Source organism: Giraffa tippelskirchi, chromosome 7, assembly GCF_054371585.1.
Source record: "Giraffa tippelskirchi isolate mGirTip1 chromosome 7, T2T-mGirTip1v1.2.pri, whole genome shotgun sequence".
Taxonomy (NCBI): Eukaryota; Metazoa; Chordata; class Mammalia; order Artiodactyla; family Giraffidae; genus Giraffa; species Giraffa tippelskirchi.
Genome location: NC_137281.1, coordinates 68,144,613 through 68,172,525, shown reverse-complemented (window position 1 = coordinate 68,172,525; position 27,913 = coordinate 68,144,613). Strand labels below are relative to the sequence as shown.

Genomic DNA, 27,913 nt, shown 5'->3' with positions numbered 1-27,913 from the left:
TTTTAAAAAGGATGAGATGGGACAAGCAGCAACACCCTCCAGCTGGAACACTTCAGGTGCGACGTCATAAACAAAGCAGCGCAAGGGAAGCAGGAAGGAGCAACCAGCACCGCCAGCAGAGGGCGCCGGGGAGCCGGCGCGGCGTCTGTGGATGGCCGCGGTCCAACAACAGTGACTCGTCCTGAGGAGAAAGAGGGTCCCTCCCTCCGCATCTCGGCCTCCTTCAGTAAAGCTCGCTGACAGGCATGCCTCACACAAAGCCACCCAAGAGGACTCAGAGCTCGCCTGCTCGGATGGTCAACACAGTGTGGAGGGACAGATACCTAAGGCCTAAGGTTCCACACGTGAGCAAAATTAGAGAGAACTGAAGTGGTGGCAGTGTTCACAGCGCAGTCCCCGTGAGTCAGAAAATGCCCTCCCGGCCGTGGCATGTTTAGACAGCACGGTGCTGGGAAATAGCAACACTTTTTTTCCAGTGAGTGGGAAGAAAGCCTCAGGTAGGAAAATCCTCTCCCATGAAGCTGAGACTCACCACCAGAGGATCACTTTACAGCTTCTTTTCATGAAAAGTCACTCTGGAAAATTTTAAACATACAGAAAGAAAACACAGAGATAAACTAATACCTGGGTGGCCTTTTTTCGTGTTTTCTTTGAAATGCTTTTTTAGAAATAGAATACACTTGGGCTTCCCTGGTGGTACAGTAGATGGGAGTCTTCCTGCCAATGCTGGGGACACAGGTTCAACTCCTGGTCTGGGAGGATTGCACACGCCGCAGAGCAACTAAGCCCACGGGCTGCAACTCCTGGGCCCACGCGCTGCAACCACTGAAGCCCATGAACCTAGAGCCTGTGCTCCGTGACACGAGAAGCCACCACAAGGAGAAGCCCGTGCACTGCAACTAGAGGGCAGCTCCCTCTCTCCACAACTCGAGAATGCCCACACAGCAGTGAAGAACCAGTGCAACCAAATAGAACATACTTGAAGTACCCTTTGATTCCTGTCACTTAAGAAAGATATTTCCTACAAATTGAAGGTACCTTACACAGGTCAGCATGGCCATCATCAAAAAGTTTATAAATAGTAAATGCTGGTGAGTGTGTGGAGAAAAGGGAACTTTCCTACCTAACTGGTGGGAATGTAAGTTGGTGCAGCCACAGTGGAAAACAGTATGGGGATTCCTCAGAAACCTAAAAGTAGAATTACCATATGATTCAGCAATCCTGTTTTTGGGCATGTATCTGGACAAAACTATAATTCACAATGATCCATGCAGCCCTATGTTCACAGCAGTACTGTTTACAATGGCCAAGAGATGGGAGCGACAGATGAATGGATAAAGAAGATATGGGGGGGTGTATAAAATAGAATATTAGCTATAAAAAAGAACAAAATAATGCCATCTGCAGCAACATGGATGCAACTAGAGATTATCATATTAAGTGAAGCAAATCAGAAAGACAAATACCATATCACTTATATGTGGCATCTAAAATAGGACACCAATGAACCTATCTATGAAACAGGTTTCCATTGGGTCGCAAAGAATCAGACACAACTGAGTGACTGACTTGAACTGATGAGACAGAAACAGGGACATAGAGAATGGACTGATGATTGCCAAGGAGGAGGGTGGGAGAGGGAAGCATGGAGAGTTTGCTATATATAGAATGGATAAACTGATATATAGATATAATTTATATATATATATTATACATAATATATATAGATACATAAAACTGGTATATATAGGATGGATAAACAACGAGGTGCTACTATATAGCACAGGGAACTTTATTCAATATCCTGTGATAAACAATAATGGAAAAGAATGTATATATATATGTATAACTGAGTCACTCTGATGTATAGCAGTAATTAACACAACATTATAAATCAAATATACCTCAGTAAAAATTTAAAAAACTATTTCAAAACTCAAAGGACAGTAGAACCTAGAGTTAGTTCTGCAAATATTCTGCAGGCCCTGAAAGGTTAACATGTTGGCATATTTTCTGTTTAGCAGGACTGGTGCTCCCCAGTGGTGGTCGAAGAGTCGTGGTGAGGCTGGGGATGGCAGTATCACCTGGGAACTTGTTAGGAATGCATGTTCCCAGACCCCAAGACCCAGACTTACAGAGTCGGGAATGCTGGGGTGGCGGGCATCCATCCGTTTTATGTACCATCCAGCTGATTCTGAGGCACAGGCAGGTTTGAGAACAACTGGTCGACTCCACATGGTAAGTGGGCATTTGCAAAGTAGCTTGTAAGGTAATGGGACCCCGTCCCAAGTTCTCTCGGGAATGGCCAGTATGTTCCTGGGTTGATCTGGTGGGTACCAGTAGTACGAGCAGGTCTCTGACATCAGGTAGACCCGAGTAAATGATCTTCCTCTACCAATGCCTAGCTTTATGGCCCCGAGTAAATTACCCAAGCTTTCCAGCTGTGATAAAGTGGGGACACTAACAGTTTCCACTTATGGACAGGAGACAATGTGTCCTGAAGTTGGCAGTGCACACACCGTGCGTGCTTTGGGGGAGGAAAGCTGGGCCAGTGTCCTCTCCACACCCAACACCAGACCCAGGACCTCCCTCTTGGGATGGCAGGTCCTGCAGAAAACCAGCCTGTCTGAGGGAGCAGCACAACAGCCAGTGCTGACAGGACTTGAATACCCCCCAAGAACTGCCTGAGAGACACTGACCCGGTGGGGTAGAGGCGGCCCGGCTTTGGGGTGTCCTGGAACCCTCTAGGACCTGGGCCTGATCCCAAGTCTGGCAGGGAAGGCTTTTGTCTCACCCTCTCTACTGTGGTAGAGTTTTAAGAGAGAAAGAAACAGAAATGAAGGGCAAAAGGTCTCCCCTCCACAGTCTCTGCCCCTGTGGAAAGCTCAGGGTTGTAATGCTTTTCCAGGGAAACGTTTAATTTCCAGATAAGCACCCAGCCTGGCAGCCCCTCCCGGCGGCTTCCCTCTGCCTTCCAGGACACCCCAGCGGGCAACGGACCAGGCGAGGCTAATGACAGTTCTGCTTTGTGCTCTCACTGTCCTACCGGGAAGATGGCTATGACAGCGGTGAGTGGAGGGGAGGCCACGGCCCTTTCTCAGCCTGCTCTAGACAAAGGCGCGATCTCCAGAGAGCCGCCGCTGCCGGGCAGGGGGTAACTCAGCCATTAACCCTCCGGCTGGGAATGCGGGATGAATGCAGGATGAGCGCAGTTGTCAAGGGGGGGTAAATCACTTTCCAAGGGCGCTGGGCTCCTCCTCCTCTCCAGGGTGAGACGGATGGTGGGGAGAGGGGCAGATGAGGAAACCCCGGCCCGGCCTGGGATGGTAGGGCTGCACGTGTTTGTGTTTTGCTCTTTTTTCTCAAGGAGCCAGGCCAGGTCGCGTGGGTTTCTCCTTTCCCTGATGCTCTGCTTGAGCTCCCCTGGCTGGCTCGGTTCAGAGTCCATTAGTGGCCTGCGGGGCGTCCGCTCACTGCACACATGGGGGCCTCCAGCGAAGGGAGTGCTTGCTGGCCGGCCCGGGGCCCCCACCCGCGGCCTGCCTGATCGTGGTGGGATTGGATGCAACAGTTGAGTTCAGGTGCCCTCTCTTCTGTCCCTCTCCACTGTGTCTCATCCTTGCCCTCAAGACAACTTCCCCTCTTGCTTTATAGGGAAAAAATCCCATCTTTTTTTCAGCTTCCTCACCTTGTCTTGCCAAAAAAGAACATTTCTTTTGCCTTGAAAACCAGAGATGGATTTTTCCTAAAGTTTTTCTCAATGTCGTACAAGGCTCCCAGTTACAATCTCACACCAAGTGCCACCAGGGGGCCTTCTAGTTGCTGAGGGTGGCGGGGGTCAGGCCAGGTGACATTTGGCACCACTTTCCGAGCAGAAACTTGAGCCTGTCAACTGCCTGAACCTCTCAGTGTTGTGTTTCTGACAATTCTTTGTCACAAAGGAGTAAAAATACTCAACACAGTCCAAACCTCCTAGGTCTGGATGCTCTCAAATGATTATAAGAATTCTCTAGGAGAAGTGGTTCAGGGAGGAAACATCCAAAAAAAAATACGGCTGACCTTCAAACACCAAGTTTAAACTGTGTGCATCACTTATACCTGGATCTTTTAAAAATAAATATAGTTCTATGGGACTTTCCTGGCACAGTGGATAAGAATCCGCCTGCCAATGTAGGAGTCACAGGTTTGATCCCTGGTCCGGGAAAATCTCACATGCCATGAAGCAACTAATTCTGCATGCCCCAAGTACAGAGCCTATGCTCCAGAGCTCATGGGATGCAACTACTGACGCCCACACACAAAGAGCCTGTGCTCTGCAATAAGAGAAGCCACTGCAGTGAGCGGCCCACGGGCGGCAATGAAAAGGAGCTCCCGATCGCTGCAACTAGAGCAAGCCCGGGCAAAGCAGCAGAGACTCAGCACAGACGAGAATTCAAAAAATATATATATATGTGTATATGTACACATATATACACACACATATATACATATATATAGTATTTCATTTATGATGGGGTTTGGGGAATCCATGGTGAGTCCTGGAATGGATCCTCTGAGATTATACAGGTAGGTAAAATCTGTCACCAGATAACTACAGTCCTCAAATACTTTCTGCTTTCAGAAACTTAGCTGACAGTGGAAGGCAGAATGAGAGACACAGTTAGGAGACAGATGATATTTCTGCAGCTATTTATAAGGTTCCATTACGATGGTATTGGAAACCAAGCATCTCTAAAACAAATATTAACCTGCCCCTGATTTGGTTGCTGATAACATACTGAGATAAACACCATATAAATCTGATACTTATACTGCTGCTAACAATTTCTGACATTAAAAAATTAAACACTTTACAGTCAGCACTCCCTATCTATGAATTGTGCATCTGCAGATTTAGCCAACGTCAGGTGGAAAATTTTTGAGAAAAAAAAAAAAATCCAGGAAGTTCCAAAGAGCAAAACTTCAATTTGCCATGTGCTGGCAACTATTTACATAGCATTTACATTTTATTTACAATTATTTACATAGCTTTTACATTATATTTGGTATTATATAAGTAACTTAGACATGATTTAAAATATATGAGAGGATGTAATGCAAATTCTACAATGTTTTACACAAAGGACTTGAGCACCCTTGAACTTTGGTATCCACAGAGGTCTCACAACCAGTCCCTCGAGGATACTGAGGGATGACTGTAAATGATTTTCAACAGCACTAATAATTAACTGGTACAAAGTAAAACATTAAGGGTATTTTTTTTTTTTTTGCTTAGAGATTGACCAAATTTAAAAAATGTATATTATCCAGTTTCAGCAAAGGTATGGAGGCAGAGGTGCTCACACAGTTGCTGGATCATGTACAGGGGTAGGGGGGCACTAGTTGACATTTGAAATAATAGTCATTTTTGAGCCAGCACCTTCTACTTCTCAGATTTGATCCCACAGAAACTGCATCAAGGGCATGGATACAAGGACAAGGGTGGAGACTGCAGCAGTATTATAATAGTAAGAACATCCAACAACTGAAAGTCATTCAGTCGTGTCTGTCTCTTTGCAACCCCATTTGCAGCCTGCCAGGCTCCTCTGTCCATGGAGTTCTCCAGGCAGGAACACTAGAGTGGGTAGCCTATACCTTCTCCAGGGGATCTTCCCAACCCAGGGATCAAACCCAGGTCTCATGCATTGCAGGTGGACTGTTTACCATCTGAGCCACCAGGGAAGCTTAAGAATACTGGAGTGGGTAGCCCATCCCTTCTCCAGCAGATCTTTCCAACCCAGGAATTGAACTGGGGTCTCCTGCATTGCAGGCAGATTCCTTACCAGCTGAGCTACCAGGGAAGCTACTACTGCGAAGAATGACACACAGAGAGATGTCTAAACATATAAGAACACAAAGGGGAGAGGGGAGGGAAAAGGCAAGATTCAGGAGAGTCCGATCAGCAGGATCCTTTTCGGGTTAAAATGAGATGGAGTTACATTTGTAAAGATGCGATGTGTTGGTCTGTTGACAACACAACCCTGCCCCTTCTCCTGGGACCCTCCCCTTCTCTCTGCCCCCAGGCTCCTGCGGAAACTGCCGTGACCACAGATAACTGGGGAGGTACTTGATGTTCCTTCCCAGGATTTTCTTACTTGACACCAGTGAAACCAGTCAGCCCAGTGTACTGATGGAGGTGGCGTGCGGGTTTTCTGTCTGGGGAGCGGTCTCCAGCAGGGAGGTGTGGGGGTCAGAGGGGCCAGGTGTGGTCTGGTTCTCCTGCTCACCAAAGCCCTCTGCCCTCAGCCTGGGTCCACGGCTCCTGTGTGGGAGACCCGATATCCACCCCCAGATTTGAGTATGCCTGTCACTGGCAACCGAGGGGCTAGTAGGTGATTAAAAAAATGGGCAGCTGAATCTGTGAAGACACTCTCCAAACTGTGCACCATATTGTTTTCAGTGAGGGTCCTCACATGGGGAATTTTATGTAATTCTTGGATTTCAATTGTTAAGCTTACTTTTAATACAATGAGCATATCATTTTTTGGGAATCAGCAAGTCTTAAAATGCTGATGCTTTTGAACTGTGGTGTTGGAGAAGACTCTTGAGAGTCCCTTGGACTGCAAGGAGATCCAATCAATCCATCCTAAAGGAGATCAGTCCTGGGTGTTCACTGGAAGGAGTGATGTTGAAGCTGAGACTCCAATACTTTGGCCACCTGATGTGAAGAGTTGACTCATTGGAAAAGACCCTAATGCTGGGTAGGATTGGGGGCAGGAGGAGAAGGGGACGACAGAGGATGAGATGGCTGGATGGCATCACTGACTTGATGGACATGGGTTTGGGTAGACTCCAGGAGTTGGTGATGGACAGAGAGGCCTGGCGTGCTGCAATTCATGGGGTTGCAAAGGGTCGGACACGACTGAGCAACTGAACTGAACTGAAATGAAGTCTTAAAAAAAGAAAACTGAAAGCATTTCAGCTCTCTATCTAGTTCCCATAGAAGCTAAATGATAAGTGACAGGGCGTTTTTGCAAGAGGGCTGCCCGCCACGCTATCGTGTGGACTGTGTCTGAGCTGGACTTGAGAACTGACGAGCACTCCCAAGCCTAAGTCCCAAGGACTTCAGATAGACTCTCCTGGTAGTTGGGTGGGGAAAGCACCTCGTTTTTTCAGGGGGAAGTAGACGTGCCTATTCTGACAGTCAGATCTAGTCTGACTCTCATTCCTGGAAGCTTGCTGATTTGCAGGGGGGTGCACAGGCTTATCCTAACTGAACGGCTACTTCAAGTCCATTCACCCTTTCAGTGGACACAATTCCACTGTGCTCAGCCTTTCTTTCTGTTCCAGGGAAACTTCATCTTAGATCCTGGAAGGTGAGGGCTGGGCACCTCTGCTGCTCCACCACTCTCCATTTCAATTGAGGGAGCAGGCCCCAGTGTGAGTGGTCAGTTAGGTGGAACCCCAGTTCCCTGGGTGTTTCCCGAGCTAAATGCAAGGCTGCAATCACAGCCTCACAGGATTGGCACCTGCTGGCAGGAGAGAAGGGACCCCAGCCTCCAAAAGGGCAGGCTTGCTGTTGCTGATGCTGACTTGGCCCCTTGTCCTATTGTAGATTTAGATCAATGATCGTGCTTCTAACCACTGAGCTGAAATTGTAATGCTTGACAAAAAGAGTGGGTCTGACTAAGAATTCCCATTCTCACTTCTCATCAGTTTGGTCCACTTGCCTCACTGCTGTGATACACTGATAAAGCTATCCAGGCAACCCACATTACCTAGTTACTCTGTCTGTTAAGACAATTATATTTTCTGATGAGGCCGCAGCTGTAGTTTTGCAAAAAAAAAAAGTGTTTCAAAACCGCGAGAGCAGCATCTCTGGGCTCCTAACTACAGAGTCAGCTGTTGGGCTGGTTACCATGCTCATTCTCCTCCCTGGGAACCACCCCTCCACTGCTTAGTTCCAAAACCATGACCTTTCAGTTATTGGGAGCTGCCCTGTACTACCAGTCTGGAGCCTGGCACTCAGCATTCCTTTTCTGAGACCTGGGGGAGCAATTGGCTGACACGCTGATTAGAAGTCTCCCTGCCAGCTGGCTACAGCGGGAGGGGAGGAGACTGGTGGAGCCGCATAAAGCTCCACCTTAGAAAGCCTCTGGTCTGTCTTTCGTCCATAATCTTGACAAGCTGGGAAGGCTGAGTGGAACGGCAAGATTTACAAACAAAATCACTTATAATTATGAAAGCGTCTGGTGGTTTGGGACTTTTTTCTTTTTGGGGGGACTTTTCTTTCTGACCACACTGAACATAATAAGCAGCCTGGTTGTGTCAGGTCCCAAGAATCTCTGTCGCCACATGGATGCCTGGACTGTGGTTCCTCTGTACCCTCTGAGCAGCTCTGATTTGGGTGGGAACGTGAAAGGGAATTTTTAAGGAGAATCGAGTGGAATCTGACCTCTGTAAGCCCTCCGTACTTTGATGGGAAGATCTGTTTAAGACTTAATTTAGTTCATAGGGCCAATCTTTAACGAGGTCATCCTTGCAAACAGAAACTATGTTCTGAGTATATCTCAATCTACAGAAATACATTACCTAAAATTAAGCTTCTCTAAGAAGACTGTCTCAAAATCAAGGCTCATTTATACATTAAAATATTTCTAAGCAATATTCACCATTACAGTCTCCACTGAAGGGCTGGAGAGAAAATGTTCCCACTCCTGTCTGGCTCTAAATTTGAATCTGACTTAGATTAAAGCAAGATAATTATTTTGCAGGTGGGGAGGTATGAGCTAAAAACCTGTAAGAAACCCTTATAAGCTACTGAAACAGCACACAATTCCCAACTCTTGTGCTCACTAATTCAATAGGATAGAATTTACTGACAACGTGAGAACTGCATTTCTATTCTAAATGAATGTGGAAATTACAGATTATACACATCTGGAAAAGTCATTAAGAAGAGCATCTGCTTTATGAGTTTAAACAAAATAATCTGGTTTTAAGAAAATAAATAAATGATCATCTGTGTGTTGCTTCCTTGAATAAGATAACTGTTGCTGGAGTCAAAAGGAAGTAAGTCCCTCGTGTCTGTGGGCACCTGGCCAAGTGTGTTACTGGGAATGTCGCCTTTCCTGAGGTACCAGGTTCAGAACAGGTGAGTCTGCACTTGGGCAGATGGCTGGGTCCTACCAGCAGGTAAGACAGCTGGGATCATCATGTTCTTTTCAGGTACCGAACAAAACATCAGTATTTCTCCTTTTGCCCTTGAGATTGAATACACCCTTACGTGGTTTTGGTTGCTTGACCTGTAAGCAAACAGCATTTTTTAAATCATAAGCTCCAACCTGGCCTAGTGAAAAGAATAATACACTTGGTGCCGCAGTCTGGGCTCGAGTCCTAACATCCCTCTTAGCTGTCAGTTATGTGACTTTATGTAGGCAGGTCACTCACACATCTCTGAGCCAAGGCTTTCTCACCTGTAAAAATGGGGTCATTACTCTTCCTATCTTTTGTGATTTGGTTATTACATGAGAATCTCTAACAAAGTACTTTCTAGACAGAACTAGAATATAAAGGGAAGGCATTCTATTTGCAGCAACATGGATGGACCTAGAGATTATCACACTAAGTGAAGTAAGACAGAGAAAGACAAATATATGGTATCACTTATATGCAGAATCTAAAATATGATACAGGTGAACTTATTTATGAAACAGACTCACAGACATAGAAAGCAAACTTATGCCTACCAAAGGGGAAAGGGGGTGGCAGAGATAAATTAGGAGTTTGGGATTAGCAGATACAAACCACTATATATAAAATAAATAAACGACAAGGTCCTACTGTATAGCACAGAGAACTATATTCAATATTATGTATTAAACTAAAATGGAAAAGAATATGAAGAAATATATATACACATATATATGAGTCACTAGCTGTATACCAGAAACTAACACAACATTGTAGATCAATTTTAATTTAAAAAAAAAAAAGGAAAGAAAAAAGGAAGGCATTCGTGTTTTTAGGGATTTTGGTGACAAGACATGAGAAGGTTGTTAGAAAACATTTCATTATGACTCTCCACCCATGCCCAGTGGGATCCAACAGCTTCAGCAAATTATGCTGAGCAAGGTGTTCACTGTTTCCCTCCCCATCTTGTTCAAGCACACACTTAAGTTTTCTAGATTCACAGATACTGAACTTGAACCCCAGTTCATGATTAAGCATCTGCTAAGCGCATGCTATGAATATGACCTCACTCTACAGGGCAAAGAGGTGGGAGAAGGGACCCTGCTGTCTGCGAAGGGCGTATGAAGGACACGGGCACAAGAGGAAGGGGAGAACGCAGCCTGGGAGTAGGAGGCTGTCTGGGTCTCGGGTGCTTCAGGACCATTTGCAGCAGATGGGCCTTCACCACCCCCAAATGCTTCTTGAAAAAGAAACGGAGGGCAGAACAAAGAGGGGGAAAGGGCACAGGACAGAAAGGAGCAGTTGGGTTCCGCCCCTTCCCTCTGGGCAGCAACAGGAGAAGGTGCTTTCCAGCTCTCCCGTTCTGATCCTGCCTCTTGGGAGGGCGCAGGCTGCCACCCCTAAGCTTCACAGCGTTCGAGTTTGGCGAGGGGACCCCCGTGGACGCCCGCCCAGCGCGGCAGGAGCGCGGACTACCTGGTGTGGCTGTTGGAGGACAGGCTCTCCCAGGGCTGCCCGCCGCAGCCGGCCACCGCGAAGGCGCCCCCACAGCTGCCGTCCAGCTTCATGAGCAGGGCCTTGGCAGCATTCTCAGCTGTCTTCCGGCAGTCGTGGGCTCGCTTGAGCATCTGAGTAATGTTTTCATCCCCTGACTGGTCTCCTGCAAGAAGCCAAGGGGTTAATCAGCACTGGTCTAGATAGTCGAGGCTGGGTGACGGGGGCAGTCACTTGGGGCGGAGGTGGTGGTGGAGAAGAGACGGGCGGAGCCTGTGATGGAGCATCCGTCCTGGGTCCGGCCCTTCACCGAGAAGCTGTGGTGAGGAAGGCCTTTCTCTTCCCCAACAAACGAAGGGCTGGCCCGTGTGAGTGCCGAGCTCTGTGTCTAGCTGCAACCTGCTCTGATTTCCTAACTCCCGAGGCTCCTGGTGGCTCCTAGCACACAACCCCAAGTCTCCTGTGTGGCCCGTCTCCCTCACGCTGGTCAGCACTTCCTTGGGAGCGAGGCCAAGGGAAAATGAGGCCGAACCTCGCCATGTTTCCACACGTCTGCAGCCTTGCTTAGAACTACATGCAGGCACAAGACACAAAACTAATGGTTAAAACGAAACCTTGGGATTGGCTCTGATGTCCTGCATGGATGCTCTCCCTGACCTTTCTCCCTGAGCTCGGTCATGTCCAGGGGCAAGCTCCATGCCTCTCACAGCCAGCAAACATCTGGAGCAAGACTCAGGGTGGTGGCCACCAGCACGCAGCTGGACTGGGAATGCCCTGCCCAAGACGGCCATGTTCTAGCTGTGTTTTCAAAACGTCTGCAGGCCAAATAAGTCATTGGTTTGTTACCTCTACAGCCCAGACCCTCAATCTTCCAAGTATTTATAAATGAAATCTTACACCAAAGTCTAAGATACAAAAATGGTAAATATGAAACTGGCTAAAGTGGGCAGGGGGATACACTCAGCTTTCCCACCCTCCAAGCCCAACACTGAGGCCCAAAGAAAATCCTCCAGATTCCCAGGCACAGTTTGAAAACCACCATCTAAATCATCCAGGATGAATGGTTGTGCAGTCAAGAAGAAACAAAGGAGAAATCTCTATAACTGACACTGTGGGTGAATGTTACAACTCGTTCTTGCTGTGCGACTCCACAGCACGTTAGGGCAGGATGACACATCACTGCCACTGTTGGCAGAATGGAAGAGTCAGGTTTAATAGGGAGCTGCTAAAAAGTAAGTTTAAAAAGCTGCTAAATAAGATACTTTACAGACGTCTGACAACGGACTGCTCTCTGAATTCTGAAGAAGCATATTAACTGACTGCTCCATTTTATAAATAGATCCATGAGCCAATCAGGATTATGTGAATACAAGGCATTTTATTATTGATTTTAAATATTTAAAATGCAGATTTAAATCCTTTCAGCTCCTACCCAAGTCACTGTGCTGAATAGGGATAAGCTTCATGTGAGGTGCCTTTCCAGGATGGGACGGTCTAAGACAGTCCTCTGGTAAAAAGTAGAAATAAGATGATTGATTTTTTGCCTTTAATTGATTATTTTCCTTAATACTTTTATTAAAAAAAAAACTTGACAGCAAGCCAAGATCCTTTTAGGATTCTGCTTAATAGGAGGAATAAAGTTTTATGGTTTGGTTAAAAGACCCTGAAAAATGAGCTTCCTAATGGAAATGCTGGCAGAGTTTCTACTGCTGGGCTGGGAGGGTAATACTATTAAAAAAAAAAAAACAATACCCAGAAAACCCAGAGAGAGAGGTGGAGGATGGTCACACATACAAATGGAGGCCTACTTCCTTGCTGGGTGACTTGGATACGAAGTAGGAAATTAATACCCAGGATACCTCCTTTCTTTCAGATTCCTGTCCATGTCAAAACTGAGGAAAGGAAGGAAGGGGGAAAAACAGGCAAGCGTTTGTTCAGTGCAAAAGCTAGAGCTCGGGGCTTTCTTGGTGGCTCAGAAGGGTCAAGAATCCACTTGCCAATGGAAAAGACACAGGTTCAACCCCCAGTCTGGGAAGATCCCACACACCACGTAGTAATAAACCTGTGCGCCACGACTACTGAGCCTGTGCTCTGGACCCCGGGAGCCTCAACTGCTGAGGCCTGCACTCCTAGAGCTTGTGCTCTGCAACAAGAGAGACCAGCACAGTGAGAAGCCGACCCACTGCAACCAAGAGTAGCCCCTGCTCTCCACAACTAGAGAAAGCCCAAGTGCAGCAATGAAGACCCAGCACAGCCAATAAATAAATACATAGAATTATTAAAAAAAAAAAAAAGACCTTTGAAATTCAGTTCAGTCGCTCAGTCATGCCCGACTCTTTGCGATCCCATGAACAGCAGCACGCCAGGCCTCCCTGTCCATCACCTACTCCCGGAGACCACCCAAACCCATGTGCATTGAGTTGATGATGCCATCCAACCATTTCATCCTCTGTCGTCCCCTTCTCCTCTGGCCCTCAATCTTTCCCGGCATCAGGGTCTTTTCCAATGAGTCAGCACTTCCCATCAGGTGGCCAAAGGTTTGAGTTTCAGCTTCAGCATCAGTCCTTCCAGTGAACACTCAGGACTGATCTCCTTTAGGATGGACTGGTTGGATCTCCTTGCAGTCCAAGGGGCTCTCAAGAGTCTTCTCCAACACCACAGTTCAAAAGCATCAATTCTTCGGCACTCAGCTTTCTTTATAGTCCAGCTCTCACATCCATACATGACCACTGGAAAAACCATAGCTTTGACGAGACGACCTTTGGTGACAAAGTAATGTCTCTGCTTTTTAATGTGATGGGACTGGATGCCATGATCTTAGTTTTCTGAATGTTGAGCTTTAAGCCAACTTTTTCACTCTCTTTCACTTTCATCAAGAGGCTCTTTATATTGAGATGGATGAAACTGGAGCCCATTATACAGAGTGAAGTAAGCCAGAAAGAAAAACACCAATACAGTATACTAATGCATATATATGGAATTTGAAAGATGGTAACGATAACCCTATATGCGAGACAGAATAAGAGACACAGATGCATAGAACAGTCTTATGGACTCTGAGGGAGAAGGTGAGTGTGGGACGTTCTGGGAGAATAGCTTTGAAACATGTATATTATCATATGTGAAACAGAACACCATTCCATGTTCAATGTATGAGACAAATGCTCAGGGCTGGGGCAATGGGATGACCCAGAGGGATGGGATGGGGAGGGAGGTGGGAGGGGGGTCCAGGAAGGGGAACACATGTAAACCCATGGCTGATTCATGTCAACGTATGGCAAAAACTACTACAATATTGTAAAGTAATTAGCCTCCAACTAAAATAAATAAATTTATTAAAAAAAAAAAAAAAGAGGCTCTTTAGCTCTTCTTCACTTTCTGCCATAAGGGTGGTGTCATCTGCGTATCTGAGGTTACTGATCTTTCTCCTGGCAATCTTGATTCCAGCTTGTGCTTCATCCAGCCCAGCGATTCTCATGAGGTACTCTGCATATAAGTTAAATAAGCAGGGTGACAATATACAGCCTTGACATACTCCTTTTCCTATTTGGAACCAGTCTGTTGTTCCATGTCCAGTTCTAACTGTTGTTTCCTGACCTGCATACAGGTATCTCAAGAGGCAGGTCAGGTGGTCTGGTATTCCTATCTCTTTCAGAATTTTCCACAGTTTATTGTGATCCACACAGTCAAAGGCTTCGGCATAGTCAATGAAGCAGAAATAGATGTTTTTCTGGAACTCTCTTGCTTCTTTGATGATCCAGTGGATGTGGGCAATTTGATCTCTGGTTCCTCTGCCTTTTCTAAATCCAGCTTAAACATCTAGAAGTTCATGGTTCACATATTGATGAAGCCTGGCTTGGAGAATTTTGAGCATTACTTTGCTAGCATGTGAGATGAGTGCAATTGTGCGGTAGTTTAAGCATTCTTTGGCATTGCCTTTCTTAGGGATTGGGATGAAAACTGACCTTTTCCAGTCCTGAGGCCACTGCTGAGTTTTCCAAATTTGCTGACATATTGAGTGCAACACTTTCACAGCATTATCTTTAAAGATTTGAAATAGGTCAACTGGGATTCCATCAGGTCTTATTAAAAAAAAAAGAAAAGCTAAAGCCTGGGCAGGGAGGGAGGAGCTGGCAAGGAAGATGGAAGATGGACTCAGGAGGTACCCTGACGGGACCTTCTTTGCAAGGTGTATCCTGGAAGGACCAGCCTTAACATGGGCTCACAGCCTAGGAAGAAAAGCCATCATGATGGGTGGACTGCTCGCCAGCCTGCACATACTGCCCAGCTTTGACTCTGGAGTCGTCTGGTCAGTTTTTTGTTCACTGGCCATGGTTTCTTGGGAGAAGTTGCTGTGGTCAAGTGTAGGCTGAGGGAGCCAGGAGGCCCCAGCACTGGGGGCCTCTGTCGCTGAATCTCTGTTTCCTTCCAAACACTTTCTACTGTCATCGCCCCCACGTTGTCTCAAGGCCCACAGTCACAGTCAACGGTGAAGTTTTGGCAAATGATGTAACTAGGATGCCCTACTTGTGTCTCTTTCAGTTCATACCCCTTCTAGTTACCCAGCACTGGAGGACAGCAGTGGGGGCGGTGTGGGTCTGGAGGGACAGATTATGCCAACCCCTGGGGGATGCACGACCCCTGGAGTGGGGGAGGGGCGGGGGGGAGGTGGGCAGCAGGCCCCTGGGGTTGGCAGTTGGTGAGGCTGAAGATAAGCTGTGAAACATTCCTCTGCATTACTATGTCACCTGGAGAGCAGGTACGGGGAACCCATGTTCCTTTGAATCCAAAGGAACAAACCTGGAGAAAACGCACCGCCAGATCAGGCAAAGGCCTTGTGGGCAGCAAAAGGACCCTCAAGAACCAGCATCGCAGGGAGGCTGTGGGGGAGCTGGTCCCTTTCATGGCAAACCTGGGCCTCCTACCCCATCTGGTCCTAGAGTCGGCCTGGGAGAGTATGTTTCCCGAGAGGGCCTGTTTGTTTTAATTTGTCTGTAATGCTGTTTCCACTTCAGTTCCTGCTGCATTCAACATAAACAATTTACTCACTTGGTCATGAGGAAAAAATGAAAAACACACTTGACAAGTGAATTTCATGTTGTTGGGAGGCGTGCCAATGCCAACAGCCGAGACGGGGGGCAGGAGACCACAAGAGGTGGTGGTAGGGGCGCTGAGCAGGGGCTGGAGGGACCCGGCCACACTTACCAGGGGATGACCCCACACCGGCCGCCCGGAACTGCCCCAGGATGAGGCTCTGCTCGCTCTCGGCCAGAGCCAGGAGGAGTTCATAGGCTTCGATGCACTGCTCGCTGAAACAGAAGCACACGGCATCGTCAGCTCGGGCAGAAAATGGCGAGTCCCCGCGGGTGCAGTGCTGAGCCCTGCCTCTCAGCCTTCCCGTCCAGGTCAGCAAGAACACGCCCACAGGTACTCATGGGCAGAGTCAGGGGCTTGCTCTGCTGTGTGGCTCCGTCCCTGCCCTGCTTTAAAAAACAAAACAAAACTTTCGACTATGATCTAGAAAAATACAAGGGAAGCAATGAAGATGAGAGAGGCAAGTCTGCTGCTCCTTTGATGATCAGCTCAAAGGGGAAGGTGATATGCTCACAGCGACCAGCCTCTGGGTGCTCCCCACTCACCTTGATCGCCACACCTCATGTAATCCCCTTCCACATTGTTCCAGGGTTGGTTTGTGTGACTAAGAGAATAAGGCAAAAGTGATGGGTTATCACATCCAAGGGTGGTTATTAAAAAATGTGATGATTTCCATCTTGGTCTTTCTCTCTTTCCTCCCTTCACTTTTCCTCTTGGATCATCCTTTTCAGAGGAGGCCAGCTGCCATGTCTTGCAGACCCTTGAACAGCCCTATGGAGCAGCCCGTGTGGTTAGGAACTAAGGCGCCAGCCAATCACCAGCAAAGGACTGAGGATTCTGCCCGAAGCCTTTCAAAGCAGATCTGCCAGCCCCAGTGAAGCTGACGCAGCTCTGGCTGAGAGCTTGACCAAAAACTCAAGAGACCCAGTGCCAGAACCACCTAGACAAATCACTCCCAGATTCCTGACCCTAGAAGCTTTGACATAATAAACTGTTGTACAATAATAGGTAATTCATATAGCAGCCCAGAAAGGGGACTATTTTAACCGAGACCTGCCTATTCAATAGTGTGGCCACTAGCCACATGTGGATATTTAAATGAGAAAGAACTTAAGGTAAATAAAATGAAACATTCAGTTTCTCTGCGGCAGTAGTCATATTTCATAAGTTTAATGGCCATGTGTGACTAGAAAATGCTGTACTGGATAACACAGAGAACAGCTCCATCATCACAGAAAGTTCTGCCAGAGGCTTTGTAAAGCTGTGTCATGAAACACTCACAAAATCTCTGACAAGAGCTGGAGTGTGGAGCTCTCTCTTCGGGTACACCAGACAGAGGATCAAACAGCGACCTCTGGAAAGCCACTGCTGCCCATGGCCCCACAGGGACCCATGTCTGCACTGGATGGAGTGTGTGTATAATGCTTGATTCATCCTGGCCAAATGCTTGCAGTAGTGAAAATCACCCCCAAGCAAAGAATGGATGAACTTCTCCAAGCCGAGCAGGGGAAATGTGGCTTTACTCAACACTTAGTCAATAGACTCTTTTTTTTATTGTCTTTACTTTCAAGTTCCTTTACTAAGAGACAGGAAAGAGAATCCAATGACTGCCTCTGGGTGCTGGCAGCTCCCTTTCTCAAGGGCCGTTGGTCTTTCAAGTTAGAGATGCTGGGACGTTGCTTCTTCTGTACACTTGAAAGGGAGACTGAGGGTGCAGAAGAGCCTGTTTCAAGAGTAGTCACAGATGATTATCTGTTTGCTTTGGTGTTTCTATAAACTAACAAGATTGCTCTCTAGCTTTGGTCTCCTATATTTTGGTTTGATATTGTTGTTTTTTTTTTTTTTTTTAAGAAGCAATGTTTCTTAAAACAATACTGAATTCTTTGAGAAGATGCTAAGAGTAAGATGCAGTCCCTACTCTGGGACTTGGTAAAGATGCCTAAGTGGCAACACTAATATAATAAGTCTATTAAAACAATAATAAAGCTGAGTTTTGTAGCTATTAAACAAGTAGTAATTTAAAAATAGATAAATTCCAAAGCTGATGAAGCTGAAAAAAAAAGTGGTACATTCATACTCACTTGCTCATCAATGAATGAATCACATTCATTTAAACTGGTTTTTTTTTATGGGAAAAAAACTGGTAGCATGCCTGAAGAGACATGAAAATATTCATATCCTTTGATCTTTAATTCCTGCTCCAGGGATTTTATCTCAAGGAAAATACAAGAATGACAGTTTTTGTATTAAATTATTCACCATAGAGTTATTTTCAATATCAAGAGTCTGCAAGAGTCTAAATATCTTTTAGAGAAATGAGTAATACTACAATATACTTGATGGAAGGGATACAGTCAGTCAAAATAAATGGAGACTTTAAAGCAATAATATAACAGCTTAACAAACTGAAGGAAGAGAATGCATTAGATTTACCACAATGCAGAATATAATATGAATATAAATAAAGTCTGGGAAAAAAAGACTGAAAGAACAAGAAGTGAACATGTAACACAAAAATTGATGTTTTGAGTGATGTTGTTTAGTCACTAAGTCAGTAAGTCTGATTCTGTAGCCCACCAGGCTTCTCTGTGCATAGGATTTCCCAGGAAGAATACTGGAGTGGGTTGCCATTTCCTCCTCCAAGGGATCTTTCCAACCCAGGGATAGAACCCCCATCTCCTGCATTGGCAGTCGGATTTTTTACCACTGCCAAAGGGAAGCCTTTGAGCGATATTACTTGAATGAAATAATATTTCAGTTGAACACTGCTAACAGACACATATCTGTTTTATTAATACCACACTCATTATCCTTATTTTCTTAATTGCTACCAGGGTGCTAACTGATTTTTAATATCTATCACACTAGCATTTGCTGGTCCAGTTCTCTAGTTACATTTTCTAAAACCCTGTGTTCTACTTTCATGCAGAAGCTTGCTGTGGATGCACTTCTCAACGCAAGTGGCCCCTCGCCCGCCTGCCTGCCCAACTTCCTACCTGTATTGCAGGGCCAGCCTCAACGCTGTGGCATTGGATTCGTACTTCCCCACCAGCATGCTCATCCTCTCAGCGTTGCTCTTGCATTCTTCCAGGGTGATGGTCAGAAGGTCGTTTTGGGATTTGAGGTGTTCAATACGGCTACAAAGGAAGGAAAATCACGTTCACAATTTTACACTAGGATTACAATGCATTTGCCAACATTTTAGTCATCCACTGTAGATTCTGGCCAAAATGCACGTTAGGATATGAGCTCATCAGATGTTTTAGCAAATGCAACTGATGAGAAGTAATAAAGGAAGCAACTCAAAGCTGAAGAATCATTAAATTCTGTGTGAATTAGAAATAAAAATTGCCCCCTGGTTATTTCCCAACCAGTCATGGACAAGCCATTTGCCAGGTAAAGTGCTAGGCTTGGGAGATACACCATGGTAAGGAGCCCTAACCTTCAAGAGAGTTAAGACTCAGATGCTCCAATGAACCACCCTCTACCCTCCACAGGGACAAATGAAAAGCAACCCTTATAATAAGAGCTACTATTTGTTAAGCCCTTGCTCAGTAACTCTCCCAAGAGCCCTTTGAATTAAGTATTATTATCTCCATTTCTCAGAAGAGGCACAGAAATGTTAATCCTTGGGATCTGAACTAGGCCGTTTGACCCCAGATCCTTGACTCAGAATGCTCACTACGGGGCAGGAGCAAGGGATGAATAAATGAATGAAAAAGAAACTGCACTTAAGCGGCACCTGAGTGGCAACTGTGGAGTGTATCCAAACCTCTTTCCAGCTTGGACAGTCCCCTAACTGCTAACTACTGGCAGGATAATTAGTGGATAAGGATAAGTTTTATAAAAATTAGAACTGTAAATTCAAGGCAAAAGAGTTTATGGCAAAGTCAGAAAGCAGATTAGGAAAGCTGAAGCCTTCAGCCTCTGTTTTCTGTCCCAGGACGCTGATGCTCTGGATGCAATGATTCATTCCCCACAGGACATGCCCATCTGCAGTACTCTGACCACCAAGTCTCAAAGAGACATAAGGTTTTGCACACACACAATGTTAAGAGCTTGGAAGCCATCTGCCTGAGGATCAATCTTAGGGCCATGCCTCTTAGCACATATAACTAAGATCGTCGCGTGGCTTTGGCGACAACAAGGTCAATTCAATGTAAGGTGTCACAGGATACAGTTTTCTGTCTTTGTTCACATGATGGCCTCTTTAGAGACTTCCCACCCTCTCATTTACTTCTTGACTTGCTTCAGTTACATTCAGTCCCTACTAATTAGATGAAACCATTTACCCAGCTCCCAGACCTCCACGTGGTCTCAGATATCTCCCTGTATTGACAGCTCCTACCTTTTTGAAACATTCTCCTTCATTTGGGTCATGATAGGTGTCTACTGGGAGAAGGCAATGGCACCCTACTCCAGTACTCTTGCCTGGAAAATCCCATGGACAGAAGAGCCTGGTAGGCTGCAGTCCATGGGGTCGCGAAGAGTAAGACACGACTGAGCGACTTCACTTTCACTTTTCACTTTCATGCATTGGAGAAGGAAATGGCAACCCACTCCAGTGTTCTTGCCTGGAGAATCCCAGGGACAGCGGAGCCTGGCGGGCTGCCGTCTATGGGGTCGCACAGAGTCGGACACGACTGAAGCGACGCAGCAGCAGCAGGTGTCTACTGGTTTTCTCCCTGCCGAAAGGTCATTATTTCTTCTGTCTCCTTTGCTGGCTCCCTCTTTTCTATATAATCTGTGACAGTTGACATTCCCTTAGGACTCAGTCCTAGATCCACTCCTCTATCAACACTCTCCCCGAGGGTGATTTTATCCAGTCCCACGACTTTCACAGGCATTTATGTTCTCATGGCTCCCAGATTCTTAGTTCACACCTCTCTTGTAAGTGCCAGGCTCACATATCCAGGGTTTCACACAGACACCTCAAATTTAACATGGGATTCTTGACTTCCCTCTAACCATAACCTCCTCCATCTTCCCCATCTCAGTAAATGCTACCACCATACACCCAACAACAGAGGTAAGACATCTGTGAGTCTTCTTTGAGACCGTCCCTTATTTTATACATCTGTGGATTTTTATCACCACACATACAATGACTCCTTCAAACTGCCTCTACTTGGCCACGCTCGTTCACTGCAAAACTGGCTCAGCTTCCACCCCTGGCCACCCCTTTCCATTCTGCACATCTGAGTGAACTCTTAACATTTAAATCAAATCTGTTCTTCCCCTACATAAAATGCCTTAACAACTTCCAATGGCACTTTGTCTATGACCTCAAATTCCATAGCCCACCCAGCTCTGACCACTTCACCACCTTGCCTCATGGGGCTCCTCCTCTCATTCATTCTGTTTCAGTTCCACTGGGATTGGGGCAATTCAGACTTCACGCCAGCCACTTCCCAGCCTTGGAGTTGATAAGTTGGCCCTTAAGACTCTTCCTCGTTTGTCACATGGCTGTTCCTTTTCCGCCTGAACAATCTCAATTGCTATTTCCCCCCTTCAGAGATGCCTTCCCTGTCTTCATACCTAAAATCAAGGCTACCTTTTATTTCGTTACAGTGTCATATTTACTTGGAGCTTTCTCATATTCTTTTTGGTCTGTTTTTGCTTAACTTCCTTAACAGGGTATAAGCTCCATGAAATCTTGTCTGTTTTACTTTCTTTGGCATCCAAATAGCCCAGCATACAGTAGGTGCTTAATATCTGCATGCTGCGCTCTAAGCTGCTTCAGTTGTGTCCGACTCTCTGCAACTCTGTGGACTGTAGCCTGCCAGGCTCCTCTGTCCACGGGATTTTCCAGGCAAGAATACGGGAGTGGGTTGCCATTTCCTCCTCCAGGGGACCTTCCTGACCCAAGGATGGAACCTGTGTATCTTAAGTCTCCTGCACTGGCAGCCAGGTTCTTTACCACTAGCGTCACCTGGGAAGCCCCAAAAGCAACAATACTTTTGAGCAGGCATGACCCACCCCACGCCTCTGCCACACACACATAAACACAAGTTAAAGGCTGTCATACTTTTAGAGTGTAATAGGACTCCAACTTTGAGATAGGTAGTTAAATAAAAGATATCAGAACATACTGGTAGATAGTTTACAAGCACTTTATGTTATAGCAGTAGCTGTGATAATACAGAAAACAATGGAGAAGAGGTAGACAGGCAAGGGTTGACCAGCTGGGCTGTTTAACAGCTCTGGACTTGAGGCAAGTCATTCAATGTCAAAGTGTTTGCTTTCTAATTTGCAAAATGGGACTATTCTGCCCTCCCAAGTTGAGGATTTAGGGTTGTCTGTGAGAGTCTTTGGTAAGCTGTTAAACTCCATGACAGTGTGAGCTACAGGCACCAAATAGTTCCCCCTTCTTTGTTTTCTCTTAGGTGCATATAATTGAAGAGAAAGGACTCCCTTCAATTCAACCACAAAGCAGGCTTGTTAAATCCCAGAATCTGCTGAGAGGAGATCCTCCTACACAGAGGGCCCCTGAAGGCATCTGACTTCACTACATTGCAAAGGGCATATCTGATTCAATTTTTAAGCACTCCCCTGCCTGTGATACTGAGAGCGCTGCTTCTTTAGTGCTACAAGGTAATCATCAGGATTGTCACTCTTAAGTATTTTGGATTTAATAAGGAAACTATTTAATTTCAAGATTTAAAATGACCTAGATTGCCACATTTCCTTGGTTCTCAAGTACTATATTAAACAGCTTCAAATCAGGGAGGACTAACAGGATAATTCAATTTATTCAGGTTTGCCAAACACAAGGGGAATTGCATGAAGCAATGGTGGGTGGGGAACGGCATCGTGTTTCTTATGCGTTAGCTCACAAGCCTCTCCAGTCCTTACTTACTAGGCACCCCCTGAAGACAGCTAGGTGAGGGCAGCCACCGCACGCTTGGCCGCCATTCAGCCACTGTGGGGCCAATTCTGAGTCAGAGCAGTCACCACGGCTTGGCCCTGCTCCTTCTCTTTTGCTTTTTTTAACAACCCTCTTTCATTGCTGGGATGACATACAAGCCAGTCTTTGCCAAAGAGGCAGGAGGACAAACTCAAACCACCTCCATCATAAGATCTGGGAAGAACCCATAAAACTGGGCACACAGTTAAATTATTCTAAGCAGGACAGTTAGACCTACTTAGAAAATCTGAACTAAGTAGGATAGGATGTAGGGATGGGAGGATGTACACATTTGCAAAAAGCATAAGTACAATGAGGCAACCCTTGACTTGAGCAGGGAGGGTTAGACCAGCATGCCCAGTCCACGCCAGGAATGTCTTGATCAGATCACTTCTGCCGACTCCACATCACAGAGCTAGTGTCTCTGGTTCTCAGTAGCTCCTGCCTGCACGCTAGGGAGCCATCTTGCCATTCTGACCTCCTTGTCATTCCATACGGGCTGCTCCTTAGTTTGTTAGGGCCAGTGCACAAAGATGAGGGGGAGGGGGAATTCCCTGGTGATCCAGTGGGTAAGAATCCACCTGCCAATGCAGGGGATGTGGGTTCGATCCCTGGTCTCAGAAGATTCCACATGCCGCAGGGCAGTTGAGTCCGCATGTCACAACCCTGAGCTCGTACACTGTGACTACTGAAGCCAAGAGAAGCCACCGTAATGAGAGGCCTGTGCGCTGAAACTAAGAGTTGCAATTAGAGGAAGCTGGAGGGCAGCAATGAAGACCCAGCACAGCCAGAAATAAGTAGATAAACAAATATAGCAGCGTGTTTAAAAAGAAAGAAGACAGGGCCCTTGGTTCACAAATTATTAAGAATTTAAAACCGCACAACTAACACTTGAAACAGTGACAGTGAGCAGTAAAGCAAGTGTGGGACCCTTCTCAGCACGAGGCCCTGTGCATTTGATGATGGTCACACGAGGCCCACAGACATTACCTGTGATGAGCAGGGTGGTGGTAACGCCCACCTATAAGGTTGACAGCATCACATTAAGCCCTCATGCGTACGCCAGCCTGAATGGATCTTGGGAAGGGAATGGAGTTTCCCCTCAACACCACCACCAGATATACAGGTTTCCTCCTTACCTGTTCAGCCGCTCTGTTTCCACCTCAAACTCTCTAATCTTGCTTTCCGAGATGGCAGATCCATGGGAGTAGAGAGTCTGGAAGATTTCCTGAATGTTGGAGCAGTCCTGAAGAGAGTGGGCCAGGTGCTCTGCCACACTGCTGGACACCTGAACAGGTAAGCATTAATTCCCCTCTGGACAAAGCCACTTCCGGGATGCTGGGCCCCAGGCCCTTGCTTCCCAGTTTAAACCGTTAAGTTTTAAACAGTTTAAAGCTGATGTTCCTTGAGAATTGGGCACCAGGACATAGCGACCCAGATATTTTTCAGTTTGTATAATATAATCCTAGTATAAAAAGTTAACTACTGTGAATGCAGTACATAAACAGGGTCAAAATGCAACCGCATCCTCTAAGGTGTATCCTGAGTAGCAGGCATGAAAGATCCTGAGTTTTGGGACCTAAAATTCTGTATATTAAATAGAGTCTGGACACCCTTTCTCCTTCCTAAACCCCTTGCCACCCTCAACCCTTGTCTCTTGGCTGTTGTAGCTAAGGTGAACATCCCATTTCTTCACTTTCATAATTCAGCTTTGGCATGGAAGCTGAGTGCCTGCAATTTCTGCCCAGTGAAAAATTCTAAAATAGGGCCTTAAAAGTGCTGTTTGTGTTTTTCCCCATCCCTAAGGGTCAAACCAGTCAATCTTAAGGGAAATCAACCCTGAATAATTGTTGGAAGGACTGATGCTGAAGTTCCAATATTTTGGTCATCTGAGGAGAAAAGTTGACTCATTGGAAAAGTCCCTGATACTGGGAAAGATTGAGGGCAGGAGGAGAAGAGGGCATCAGAGGATGAGATAGCTGGATGGCATCACTGATGCAATGGACATGAACTCGGGCAAACCTCAGGAGATGGTGAGGAACAGGACGGCCTGGCATGCTGAAGTCCATGGGGTTGCAACAGTCGGACACAACCGGGCGACTGAGCAACATTAACGAGGATCAAATAACTGGCTTTTTCAGGCTCACCCCCGAATCCTCAAAGACATCCCCAGGGAACTGAAATTATTCTCTTTTCACTGTACATCAGTTCACAGCCCCAGGGTATTGGGCACTCTACAAATGAAAACTCCAGAACTGGGCTGGAAGGTTCCGGTCTGTCCCAGCATCCGCCGCACTTCAAAGGCAGCGATCCTTCTCCCTGGAGAGCACCTTCCCTTTCAAGAGGGATGTGCGAATAGGCAGATTCTCATAGAGCTTCCTGATTCACTCGGTCTCTGGTGATATAAAGCAAGTATTTCAAGACTTAGATCTGTATTGCCAGTAACAAGACCTCAATCATTTCTTTCTGAATGGTTTCAACTAGAGAAACAAAAAGCTCCCTTTAAAGCTGAAGGGGTAATTCACCACTGGCGAACCACTAAGCATTTTAATCTGATCCTTTGGAAGGAAATCAGGTATGATTTCTTATTACAATCCCCTGGTTTACTGCAGTGACCTTGGGCAGTGCTTCTATCATGGATAAGCCAGTGTGTAGTTCTACTATGTGACGTGTTACTTTGCTTCTCATGAACACTCACCCCAATGCTGCTGATTTCTGAGCCTAGGACTGGCCGATCAGACGACGAAGATTCTGACCTGGTCTTGGAGAGCTTCACCCTCTCGGCAATCTTAAACAAAACAAAACAAAACAAATGATCAAAAAACAACACACGCCACTCCCCATATAAACTATTGAGACTGTGTTTATACAGGGCTACTCTTGAACCACGGCAACCATCAGTTCTTAAAAATGACTCACGTGTCTGATTTTTCTGCCACTTGCTTATTAACTCATGGTTTTTCAGCGTTAGTACCACTGACATTTTGAGCTGGATATTCTTTGCTGTGGGGGACTGTTCTGTGCACTATGAGATGTTCACCAGCATCCTCGGCTTCTAACCATAGTACTCCAGGTGTGACCATTGAAAAGGTGTCCAGACACGGCCAAATAGCGCTTGGGACAAAAGTCACTTCTGACTGAGGAGCACTGGTGAGACTTCATAAACCTGATGGTTGACAACCACCCTTGTTGCAGAGACTGGCAGGGCTACCAGGAAGAGGACATGTAATCATGTGAACAGTCTCTCTGGGGTGGACTCACATAGGAAGGGGGTTGGGGGTCGTGGCTGAGAATGGAAGGGCTACTTCTCACAGCTGCTGGGGCCTGCCCATCATCGTCATCTATTTTTCTGCTGGCAGGGCTGCCAGTTCTAGGAGCGGGCAGACCATTGGTTCATTACTCAGGGTCCCCCTCCTGGGCTGAACCATGATCCTTGAGAGCAACTCTTTACCCACCCTGTGACAAAACATCTCACTCTCCACAATGATCTGTCAGCTGGGACAGGCTCTGGCCCGCTGATTAATGAGAGCTGGCATCCAGGTTGCAGCCAAGAGAGACTTAAAACTATTAGTGGGTTATCTCTCCCTGCAGCTCCAGCATGGGAGGCCTACGCGGGACCCTGGGAAGCCCCTCAGGGCCCGCTGAGCTAACTGCACCCTAGCACAGCGGCCCTGCTCCACAAAGGCGGTGTCCCCGGAGCTCACCTTGGCGATGGGGATGTCATTGCTGCTGCTGCTCGTGCTCAACTCTCCGGTGCTGGGGTTAACGGGGCGGTTGGCGGAAGTGAGGCGGCCAGGGCTGGAGGGGCCCGTGGCCTGCACGCTCTGCAGTCGAGTTTGCAGCTCTCGAACCTGAAATGACAACTCCGTCAGACACGGCAGTAGGCTCCCCCGCCCAAAGAGCAGGACGGCCGGCCCGTGGGGGGAGGGCAAAGCTTTCATTTACATGAAGAAACCAGCTTCCCTGAAAGCCGAAGTCAGCTGAGTCCACACAAAGGGCATTGCTGTGCTTAACTGGACCTGCCACGGATGGGCTGGCAGCATCTGCACTTCACAAGTTGGAGGGGGACGTGCTGGAAGCTTCCAGCACAAGGAGAAGGGCCATCTTTAAGGGATGTTTGCTCAGTCTCCGGTGCCTGATACACATGGCACAAGAAATGGAACCCAGGATGAAATTTGTACTTGCGTGGAGTTCAGAGGACAGAGATCATTTCAACATAAGCACATGCTCATGCTATAACTATCAATCCAGGGTGGGTGTGTAGGAAGCAGGAAAGAAGAAGAATGTGACTCCACCTGAAGTCACTGGGGAACTGTCTTTGAGCACAGCCTCCCAGGTGGACAGGGCTGTAGTGGACGAGATGAGTGAGGTGCTGGCTGAGGGGCTGGAGAGGGGAGACCGGCTTGGATGACACACTGTGTCTGAAGAACTATAAGTTATTCGATATGCGTGAGGTAGGAGAGAGACCTGCTCTGGGAAGGAGGAGAGGCTATGGTGATGAGAGGGAGTCGGTACCCATGGCTTCTTCCCAAGGGACTTCGAGATGAGATTATCCCGGGGACAGTAGGAAGGAATACCTAATTAGCCCTTCAGTGTGGAGAGACCCAGAGCCCCCTCAATTACACTTAGAACACACATTTACCTGCACAGAATTTAAATGTCCCAACTCTGCTTCTCTATGGTTACAGCTCACTGACATCCAAAGGGAGAAATGTTCCAGGCAAGTGAAGATGATTATTAGAAACTGGTCTTTCCGATGACCCTGATCACAGTCTGATCACTGTATACAATGTCAGTCTTAAAGGGCACACTGACTGCAGCACCTAAGGGCCCTTACAAATAGGCACCAGGCCCTAATGGGAAGAATTAGCACCAGGACATCTAAACTCGGCTTTTCCCACCCTATCAGTGCACCAGAATGCCCAAGACGGGTTGTTAAAACACAGAGCCCAGGGCCCCATCCCCAGAGGTTCTGATCAGCAGGCGGAGATCAAACCTAGGAGTCTGCATATCCAACAAGCGCCCAGGCGATGCTGATGCACCTGGTTGACAGCAGGGACCTACAGGCAGCCAAGGCCACACGGCACTCTACATCTCCGAGACCAAGGAGCAGAGCCGCCTGTCTGCCAGCCCTGAGGCCACACCCTTCCAGGCAAACCGCTGTCTAAGAGGGACTAGAGAGCTTTTCATTTTTAATATCTTGGATGTCTCCACCCTGCTAAATTGGGAACCAAAAGTAATTGAAAT

At 46.8% G+C, this 27,913-nt stretch overlaps 2 protein-coding genes across 35 annotated transcripts in view; one reads left to right on the top strand and one right to left on the bottom strand.

Moving 5' to 3' along the window:
* MCC (MCC regulator of Wnt signaling pathway) overlaps positions 1–27,913 on the bottom strand; it is a 488,688-nt gene that overhangs the window by 28,591 nt on the left and 432,184 nt on the right. For all 3 annotated transcript variants that reach the window (XM_081505689.1, XM_081505690.1, XM_081505691.1), the window contains 6 exons: positions 26,371–26,517; positions 25,365–25,454; positions 23,806–23,954; positions 18,756–18,896; positions 15,871–15,974; positions 10,648–10,831 (listed from right to left, as the gene is read on the bottom strand). In XM_081505689.1, the coding sequence (XP_081361815.1) occupies positions 10,648–10,831; positions 15,871–15,974; positions 18,756–18,896; positions 23,806–23,954; positions 25,365–25,454; positions 26,371–26,517 (815 nt within the window). The remainder of the gene's footprint in view (positions 1–10,647; positions 10,832–15,870; positions 15,975–18,755; positions 18,897–23,805; positions 23,955–25,364; positions 25,455–26,370; positions 26,518–27,913) is intronic.
* Positions 92–19,072, top strand: LOC145512113 (uncharacterized). 32 transcript variants are annotated; one of them, XR_014058294.1, is made up of 4 exons: positions 92–1,034; positions 2,022–2,238; positions 2,928–3,068; positions 18,689–19,072. XR_014058294.1 is itself a non-coding variant. In XM_081505699.1 (4 exons), exons 1-4 carry the CDS (start codon positions 1,054–1,056, stop codon positions 5,437–5,439), a joined length of 348 nt encoding a protein of 115 aa, XP_081361825.1. In that variant the 5' UTR covers positions 92–1,053; the 3' UTR covers positions 5,440–5,525. The 32 variants fall into 32 exon arrangements, 5 of the variants coding, with proteins under 5 accessions (XP_081361825.1, XP_081361824.1, XP_081361823.1 ...); XR_014058292.1 differs by having other exon boundaries at positions 2,909–3,068; XR_014058305.1 differs by having other exon boundaries at positions 92–1,047.